Source organism: Oculina patagonica, chromosome 9 (assembly GCF_052425735.1).
Source record: "Oculina patagonica isolate OP01 chromosome 9, crgOcupat, whole genome shotgun sequence".
Classification (NCBI taxonomy): domain Eukaryota; kingdom Metazoa; phylum Cnidaria; class Anthozoa; order Scleractinia; family Oculinidae; genus Oculina; species Oculina patagonica.
The window spans coordinates 6,530,435-6,540,544 of record NC_135766.1 but is presented as its reverse complement, the minus strand read 5'-3'; the positions used below and the strand labels follow the sequence as shown (position 1 = coordinate 6,540,544).

The 10,110-nt window shown below is 39.4% G+C and overlaps 2 protein-coding genes across 2 annotated transcripts; one reads left to right on the top strand and one right to left on the bottom strand.

Annotated features, from left to right (window-relative positions):
* Positions 1 to 386: 386 nt before the first annotated feature.
* On the bottom strand, positions 387 to 1,853 carry LOC144665614 (uncharacterized). The gene has a single exon (XM_078526873.1). It carries the CDS (start codon positions 1,772 to 1,774, stop codon positions 1,022 to 1,024), a length of 753 nt encoding a protein of 250 aa, XP_078382999.1. The 5' UTR covers positions 1,775 to 1,853; the 3' UTR covers positions 387 to 1,021.
* A 2,485-nt stretch (positions 1,854 to 4,338) lies between these two features.
* LOC144664910 (uncharacterized) lies at positions 4,339 to 5,349 on the top strand. The gene has a single exon (XM_078526112.1). The coding sequence runs from the start codon at positions 4,339 to 4,341 to the stop codon at positions 5,347 to 5,349; it is 1,011 nt and encodes a 336-aa protein (XP_078382238.1).
* Positions 5,350 to 10,110: the final 4,761 nt, after the last annotated feature.

The window sequence follows — 10,110 nt, the reverse complement described above, 5'->3', positions numbered from 1 at the left end:
TTTAAAGTTCGTGAGTACAAATGGACAAATAGGATATGCCAATATTACGGTACAATAAAACGTGAGAGTTGCTGGAAAAGTATGTTCGTTATAACGGGTTTTCGTTACACCGGGATTTCGTTACACCGGGCTCTCGTGCAAATTCATTTTACTGTTAGTAACTTTGACCGGGATGAACTGGTATCGTTCGAAGAGGTTCCACTGTATGTTCTTATTAAAATATCGTGTGACTTGTGTAGCAGACGTAAAAAGGGGGATTGAGAGAATTCGGGAAGAGAAAACGGAGAAGGGGGATAAGAAGGCTAATTATCGTGCGTAAAAGCAGAGAAACTATGCTTCAAGTTTCTGAAAATTGTTGAATTCAGTTGTATCATGATAAGATCCGCTCAGTAGATAATGGTTTTATTCCATTCAACTGATAAGAAAGTCATGCAGAGTAAAGTTTGAATAGTATTACACTTGCCTAAATTACCGAATAATCTGCTTATGTATTTTGACAATATATACCCTATACAACACTTCTTTTCCTCCCGCAATACATTACAGGACATTAAATACAGAACGCAAAGCGCTTGAGGGGTCAGTGGCTTGCGTGACTTCTGTTCAGTCGTTTCGATCGATTTCGAGGTATTTAACCTAACTACTCCTTTTGTAAAGCGAGAAAACATAATTGAAAGTTTACTGTTAATCTTTCAAGAGAAAGCACTCAAGGAAAACCTGCTTTGTTGCTAACACAATGAGAAGAAATTACTTATTCCGCAGACAGATAACACAAAGAAGATCAAAGCCTGACCTATTGACATCGATACATGTTTGAAAATTGTTCGAGTTCGCATCAACATCACAACTATCACAAATAAATATTACCTATCACTGAAATGTATCTAACTTGAGGAGAAAGAATTCATAAAAAAATCACTTAAGATACGACTGCCCCCGGTGTAATTCGATTACGAGTTTAATGTCTCTTATTGTTTGATTATTTTGAAACACTACAATTCGTGTTTCTTGTCGGTTTGTGTCACACTCGGGCACCTCTCAGTTCATTTGCGGTTTGTTGCAGTTCGCTGTTTCGCTTTTTAAACATGGCTATTTTCTTTTCTAACTCAACTATGTCTTTCTCAAACGCGTCTGCTTTCTTTTCGGACTTCTTTCTCTTCACGGTGGCCTTGGCGATCTTTTCTCTGAGTAACTCGACTTTTTCTAAATACTGTTTTTCAGTCATCGGAGAATAATTCATTATTATGCTGCTCCCGGCACGCTCTACTGCTCTCAGCTTTTCCTGAAACCTGGCCATGTTATCTTGAGCTACGATCACGCGCTTTTCGCCGGCAACAATTTGCTTCTCTTTGGCAAGAATGGCCTTCTGCATTTTAGCGATATTATCCACTGTGGTTCTCGTTTTCTGTCTGTACTGTTCCACAGTGTGTTCCATTGAACCGACGTCCACTTGATTCTTCTCAAGAAAGCTTTTCATTTTGGAGTTCTCATCATATCGCTGATGTGCAAAGTACATTCGCTCCTTGCAGTAAGACTCCTTTGTCTCGGTCTTCTCTATTTCCTTCTCGATATCTTTTATCTGATCGAGTATTTTCCTCTTCTTATTGAGCGCTCTCTCCTCTCTCAAATTCACTTCAGCTATGGCCTCTTTCGCTCGCTTTTCTCTCATGGCTTCTGCTCTTGTACTCTCGGCGATCGCTTCCATTTTAGCCCGAACCGTTTGAATCCCCCTAGCAACGTTTTTCCCATGTTCTCCACGAACCACGCAGGCCATTTTAAGTTTATACTGGGGATTATAAACACTAAAGTTTGGCTCCAGATATTTTGGCTGACTTCCGTTGTTTAGTCACGCTTAACGCGAAACTGTAATGAGTTGTCATTCACTTTACAAAGTTTTAAAGTTCGACACAGATGGCTGGCGTTAGCCAATCAAATAACGAGGTTTTTCTTGGCTATCAAATGATCAATGAACCTTAGGCGAGTGGCGGTATTTCTTGATTATCTGTGCGACAGTTTTGGTTTGTGTCAGTGCAAAGCGATCGAAAAAGCTAAATATTCCGCTATCATATCCATTACTGAGATACATTAGCTAAGAGAAGCATTTGAAAATGCTGATTTGAGGATTGCACGAAACCCAGATTTTAAGCTTGCTTCATAGCAGGTATCCCAGTTGCCCTGTCAAAGCTAATAGACTGATAGCAAAACAAGGTATCTCTCTCTTTCTTTAGACAAACAATGAAAGGAATAAAACAGCAGGACTTCGGTTATTTGTTTTGCTGTTTTTAGATTTTTCCTGATGCAGTCCTTATTTTAATGACCGACACGACTGAATGCACTTATCAGTTGTATTTCTTTGTCGTACACATGCGACCGTCCGTCCTTTGAATGTGTGTTTTATATTTGGCTGACTGACAATTTGTGTGGTTTTGATAGCATAGTTATTTCGGAAATTTTTTTGTAAAGCTACCTAACAAAAACATTTTCAAACTGTTTAACAACCATATAATACAAAAAATTAAGTTGGTTCTGAGTGTTTACATAGACTGACTTTGTGCTTTGCTTCGACCTATAACCAGTCTGGAAGCACCAATCCGACAAAAAAAATATTGACTGAATAAATAGCCATCTTCAATCCCGCGGAGTCTCTGGCAGCTATTGAACTAAAAAAACATTACTGTAAAACCGCGGGCGGACCTGGGGCAGTTGTCAAGAGAGGAAAAGAGGGGGCGGGGAGGTGTTTATTTCAAGTAAGATAGTGTGCGTATGCATAAAATAGTAATGGAAAAGGTTTTCCACAAAAAATACTAAATACTAAATGTGGTGCATGGAACTTTTGACCAGTACCGTATTTTCTTGATTAAACGCCCCCGGCGTTTTCTTCAAACTTAGCCTGGTGGACTCACCGTTTATATGACTCCTGCAGTTTTTTTGAGCCCGATGTTCATTAAGCAAGGGTATTTATTCATTCCTTTTTGACAAACATGTATCTGGCTAATATACCTACAGCTTATTTTACCTCAAATTAAAACCTGAGGAGCCTATTTTCAACTGCACCTTAGTTACCCGGTACCCGGCTTAATTTAGAACACTCGGTAATCACTTTAGTTTTCATTAATGGCTGGGGGGGGGGGGGTGCGATGTTAAAAAAAGGCGTGGTGCTTACTTATTAGAAAAGGGGCTTAATATACCTTTAAGGCATTTACCGGTTTATTAGCAAGAAATTAGGGGGGGGGGGGTGCAGGGATGGTGCCGTGATGAGAGCACTCGCCCCCCCCCCCCCCCCCTCAACGTGGTTCTCGTCCTTGTTCCGATCGAGGGTTTTTTTTTTTTTGGTTCTCTGGTTAAGAGTGAAAAAACGACAAGCGTACTGACAAATTAAATGATATACCACTAGCCATAACAACATAATAAGGTGGGAATCAGATGTTTCATTTGAATCTTGTCTTTCCATAATCTTTGATTTTGTAGTCATAGCTATAATTTAGGAAAAGTACATTTTGAAAAACTGCCGAAAGCTGGTTCATAAAAGGGATGTTTATTGTCAAGATTGTATTTCCTAGAAGTACGTGCATAGCCTGCGAGCAGGCTCACCTTGTTTGGGGCACGCGCTACTGGCGAGCGAAGCGATGCGGCGGGACGTGTCGCGGCTTCGCCGCTCCAGTGTCTCTCTCGCGCGTGCCTCGAGGTGAGCCTGCTCGCAGGCTAGTACATGCATGACTTTTTTCCTTAAAAAATAAACATTTTCTCCGGTACCTGTAACTTCATGCAAAATTTTCAGGACAAATATGAATGCAGGTATTTTAGGTTTTCTGGTGAGTGTAATTGATTAGACTATAATTTTCTCTTCATTGTTACAATAGCTTCGAACAAAGGAGTTAGACCGAAAGATCGATAAGGCTGGCGAAAAGGAATTCGATATGGGCAAATAAAAAAAGATGCAGGAATGATATTAACCAGAGTTAATAGAGAGATTTTAATAGAGTATTAACTCTGTATTAACTGAAAGAGTAAAGCTATGGGAAGGAACTAAAGTGATGCTTGGTGTAGAAACTTGGCTCAGCCCGGAGTCAGTGGGACGCGGCGGACTTTTCAGATAAGCTGTTATTTTCCTTGAATACAAAAGAGACTTAATGATCCTACGTTTTCTTTTATTCCTAAATTTTAATTGAGGTTATTACAGCAACTATTAATAAAGGAACTAACCTCCGGGGAATAGATTGTATTTTATTTCGAAGCGTAATAACTTTAGATTTAATTGCAGGGGTCATTTAAAACAGTTATTTTTCATCCAGTAAATCCAGGACCAAAGCATTGGCTTTGAAATTGTTTTCTGTTCAGATGGCAGCAGTTAATAGTTCTAACAACAAGAACAGCTCTGCTCCTCGAGTGTCGGCGGATATGGCGCGAGCCAGGAATAAGTTCCTTCCCTCTATCTTCGAAGAAAAGAACGATGAGAAGATTCAAGACTTTCGCAAAGCTTTGAAGATAAGTGAAGACGATGAAGAAGAACAAGAGACTAATAACTTAGTTCGTTCTGCTATTCACGAAGAAGAAAGCGCCGACGAAAACAAAGCTTCAATGGCGGCGAAAGATCCCAGCGTTCCTCGTAGAGCGGGAACAGCGTCGTGGTCAAGATTAAAACCACTCGTGAGAAGTTTATCTGAATCGCGAATGGATCAGTGGCGTTCAAAACGTCAAGGCTCGGCCTTTGCCGGAGGCAGCCGCATCAACTCGGGTATTGCTTCTGGTCAACGATCATTTGGAATTGGGCAACGAAAAATTACCTCGCCTGGGGTGAACCGAGCGAGAGTTGAGGTAGCAGAAGTAATCGATTTAACTAATCCTGAAGAGGTTAAACAAATTGCGCGAAGGTTCTTTCAAGACGAACTTAAAATGGACCTGTTAGACCCGCGTTTTGATAGACCCGACGATTTTCTTGCTAGCTTGAGATGGAAAGCCGAAAGGAAGTTTAGCTATGGGGAGCTATGGCAACGAAGGATGTCAGGGGGATATAATGGCCATGCCACCCTTGCGAACAGTTCTACAATTAACCAGCGTCTTAACACTAATAAACTGGAACAGATAAACAAATACAGCCAAGTACAGCCTTACACTCCGATCGATTCTCCATTTTTCCAGGTATCTTATTCCAAGCCTAAGGCATTAAAAACTTCGAACGGAAATTCCTTTGCTGAAAAGAAAACACTGACCACTTCATTCAAACAGCAGGCAGATTACGGCTCCAGACAAAAACGTGGCAGAATTTTGAACCCGCTCAGACGAGAAGTGAAAACATCAAAAAACAGTTTGAGACGCTGCAGACAAACTCAAGAGGAAAAGAAGAACTAAGATACTTACTGCAAAAAATTATTGCGGACTTGTCGAGTAACACACAATAGTTTTTTGCCTGCCTTCTAAACTATTTAATTCAAAAAAATCCTTTGATACCCAGGGTAGAGGACATTGGCTCTCCTGGTATGCATGCAGCACACCTCTGCGACACTGGTTAGAAAGTTCCTTTTGACTTTTTTTTACTAGTCTTTAATTACTGCAAATGATTAATAAGGTACAAATTCTCATAACTCCCCATACATTTCTTTTAATATGGTTGGGACGTTTCTTTGCAGTGTCCGGCACAATTTCCCCTATTGCGATGAGTATTTTTCTTCTGCAAGGTAGACTTTTTCCTCGATATTTTGTAAAGTAACTAGTTTAAGAAAATGTTCCAGGAAGACTGTAGTGATTAGTGGTAAGCCACTTGAAGACAGACTTTACGTTTTTCTAGTGAAGTGATCGACAGAGCGTATTTGTGATTTTCCACTGTTTTAATGAAAATGGCGAACTCGTAGCGCATTACGATCATGCTTTCTTCGTAGTCACGTGCAAAAAGTTTTAATTCAATGACGCAAAGTCCTCAAAACCTAGAAACCATATTTATGTGTCAATTTGCATACCGTTAGATTTGAGGTTGGACATTTGCTTTCTTGTCTTTCGCACACAAATAAATAGATATAGAGCAGATATATAATAGATATAGTGTTGAAGTGAGTTTTCTTGGGGAACTAGCGACTCTACTCCAACACTCAAAACCAGTTCATGACATCAAGAATTTGCTGGATCTTCTTTAATGTGACACACTAGTCTCTAGCTGTACAATTCTTTCTCTGACGGTTTACAGTTGTTCGATTCTATTTATTAGTTATTTTACAAGGGATTATCACAGAACTTGCATCAACGTTAATTTTAGCTAAGTTAACACGTCCAGGATAGAATTTCCAGGCTCAGAACCAATGGAAGGTAACGGTGGTTACCTCAGAAAAACTTAAATAATAATTGAAGAAGTTTTAAGCTAGCGGATTGGTTATAACGGTGAATAGCTAATGAGCTCGAAAAGAAGGCAGATTTGGGCTAGGTCGAAACCAAGCGAAGCGCACCAAGTTTTAAACCAAACAATGAGATCATAGCTCTGTTTACTGAAGCGAAGGGCGTAGGCGACTAAAACAACAGGTGGAAAACTAAAACTAACAAGCGTTGGAAATATTAGCGAGTGACAACTGATATTCCGCATTGGTTCTGGCCATTGGATAGTTAATCATTATTTCTACTAAAAATCTTATTTACAACAGATATCCATTATAGCTAAAAGTCTTTATAGAGGTTCACAGCAAGTTTACTAATGCACTAAAAACAACAGGTGGCTAAACCATAGCAGGTGGCCACAAGCGCTAACTAAGATACCAGCTTTTCTTTTCCAACAATAAACCCTCAAAAATCGTAAGATGATATTCCAAAACAATAAATTATACTTCCCAAACAAAATCCCTAATACCATAATAAGTTAAACAAGATAATATTAAAATATTTATAACGTTTCATTGCTTGTATTTTGTTGTTTTACAATAGTGAAACCCCCGTAAACTAAACTACCGGTACTAGAGTTACGTCGATCTTTGAAATGACTGCTCAACAAACCAACAACAAGATTATTAACACCCCAGCATCCATCATCCTATAGTTACCTTTGCAAGTTTTAAGTGTCTCTGTTCTATTTTTTTTTTACAAATTAATTTATATTTGGTATTTTGCGGTGCAGGGGTTTATTTCGAGTAGATGTATCTAAAATTAAACTTATATAAAGCGAGTGTTCTGTGAATCAGTACGTCTAGTTATACAACGCTTTCGAGTGGTAAACTATGGAATATCCCACGAGTCACTTGTATCATCTTGGTGTACACACGAGCTTTTAGGCGAGGTGTATAGTGGGATTCCAAAGTATATACTCTGAGAAAGTGCTGTGAACTATTTCTTACCATGCCATAAAAATACCCTTAATAAAATTCCTTCCAGAATAAAATCGCAGTACACGATGGGAAGGTTGGGTTGAATACCGTCGAATATACAACGGCTTTTCTGTATTCCGATTGGCTATATTTCTATGGCATGGTATAAAGGACCCGGGGCCCGGCCCGGGATAAAGGATAGGATAGGATGTACATAGGTTTAATATACCCCCAACTTCTAATGTAAATTTATATCTGGGACGAGTTGTTTATGTTTCCACGCGTTTATATTTTGCAAACAACTCCAGTATGTTAATTACAATAGCACGTTAAAGCTGGCTGTAAGACAAGAGACAAAAGCAACTGTGTTTAATTTTTCAAAGATTTCGATTCTAGAGCAATCATATTCTAAGAAGTAAAAAAAAATCAATTATGCAAATTTCCATCTCCTCAACATCCCAGTGCTGTGTTACTTTTAATTACTCGAAACTTTACTGTCCGCATAGCAGCATAGCGGGCTGGTCGTCTGAAATCTCAGCGTTCGCCCTCCTCCGTCCCTAAGTCGAACCGAGCTAAGCTGGACATGTTTCATAAGTGGAAGGAACACCCCTCTGTAACAGACCTGATGACATCTGATTTTCCACCAGGTGTTTAACCAAAATCGACCAGGGAAGTCAAATATCCACCAGGTTGATTACTTTTTTTCACCAGGTTAGGGTGATGATATAAGTCCTCTTTTAAAAGCATTCGCGTTATATGGCAAACGGGCCGTTTTGCGATCCCTGAGCGTTCTTCGTTCTATTACCACCACTAGATCCGCAATGTAATTGTCACAATGAGCCAATGAGTTATCATACTATTGACACTGTCAATACGCACTTGGACGTGAATCAGTCGCCGGGGTTGTATTCCTGAAATCTTCTGCAATTCTAGCACGTTGTTGTCGATCAGAGTATCATACACGGCACGCAATGCATGCAGAAGCGAGCGTCTATGATATAAGGCGATGGACTGACGTTATCGCCTTAAAATGATTTCTCTAGATGCATGTTACTTTTCCAGTTCTTAGCAGGCCTATACGCTTGATTTAAAACGACGGTTCTTCGGAGCGCCAAAGATCTGGAACGTAAACGCCGAAGATGTAAGCTACTGGGGATCCAGGGGGCATGCCTCCCCTGGAAACTTTGAAAATTATACATGCAGAAATAACATTTCGTGAGTTTTGAAGGGAGTTTCATATGTAACTAGGCAGCTTAAAGTAAACTTAAAAAACACCATTATTTCTCGAACTTTTTAGTTAATACCAAAGCTCCGTATTTTTGTCCAGACAAAAACATATGCGGAAACTGAAACTGTGTATGCAATATTAATTCATAAACAACTATTTAAGAGTATTTTTATACGGAAATTGATAACAGAAACTAAAACCACTGTCCATCATCCATATTTGCAAAGAGTTTGAATTTACTGCTAAGCGTGATTCTATGCAGGTCAAAGAAAGACAGGCAAACCTGATGTTATGATCAGAAGCCATCTAGGGGGTCAGGGGGTTTGCTCCCCCTGGGAAATTTTTATATTTGGGCCTTCTGAAATGGCTAGAAATTCATTTAAAAATGTTCATTTGGAGAAATTTATCAGTTTTCTATACTGATAAATTTAAAGTTAGTTAATAAATAAGATGACCCACCCCCTACGTGTAGTTCAAAATTACATAACCCACCCCCTTTCGAGGGCTCGGAAACTGTTGACCCACCCCCACCCCACCAGTCCCTAAATTTAAACGGTCCGTTTACCGTCAATGTTGCAAAATGTTCAAAATTTCGGCCCTTATTCGTTTTTCCATTTTGAGAAGATCAAAGAATAAAGAAGTCAAAATAGGAAAATCGTTTGCTCATATATTTTACAGGTAGAATAAATTGTCTTTTTTTTCGGATTAAGCGAGCAAGGAAAAATACGTTATGATGACTGCAGTCCTCCAGCAAGGCATCAATAATTTCAGGCAAGTGAAAAATACGCAAAGTAATATTTAGACACCACTTACAATTTGAGGCAGCTTAATTAAAATTTACCGTAATACGCCGCTTGAATGATCTTGTATGTACTTGAATCGAACTTGAATAACTTTCGTATTTTTTGCATTACATTCTGTCGGCGGGCTACAATGTTAAAAACACGACATTTTATGCATCAAATGCCTCCCAAACTGCTCAAGGCTGCTAAAGCGACGGGAAAAAACCCCTCAATACTCACCAAGAATTATGTCGGTTAAGCTGATTATCCTCTGCGCAGTTATTCGATAAAATGTTGTAGAAAGCTGGATCAAAAATACTTCTACACATTTATTTTGAGCCGCGCGGGCTGTTCAAACACATCGCTCTGAATTATTCACAAGCTCGTATTACATACAGAAAAGGATACAGATCTGTTTTTTCTTCATGACAGCAGACGTACATGACAGCAGAACAAGCGACAAAACAATAGAAAAAAAGTTAACAATTACTTTTTGCTATATTTACATCAAGTTATAGTTAAATAGTAAATAATATTTTTTCCGCGCGTCGTTTTCTTTTGTTTATAAAGATTTTGGCTGATTTTTTCTTGACCAGGTAAACACAATTCTTCACCGGGGAGAAATAAAATTGACCAGGGATTTTTTAGAAAATCACCAGGTACCAGGGAGGTCAAATTTCCACCAGGGAGCTGACTCGTCCCCAGTCGTCTTTTGAGTCCGTCTTGAGTCGACTGCTGAACACGGAGGGAATCATGGGAAGGAAGAGAAGAAGCGAAGGAGACGACTGGCAGATCGTGAGTCGAAAAGTGTGTTGAAAAG

Bases quoted from the DNA above. Each gene is read 5' to 3' on its own strand.
- LOC144665614 (XM_078526873.1), bottom strand. From the start codon at position 1,774: ATGGCCTGCGTGGTTCGTGGAGAACATGGGAAAAACGTTGCTAGGGGG.
- LOC144664910 (XM_078526112.1), top strand. From the start codon at position 4,339: ATGGCAGCAGTTAATAGTTCTAACAACAAGAACAGCTCTGCTCCTCGA.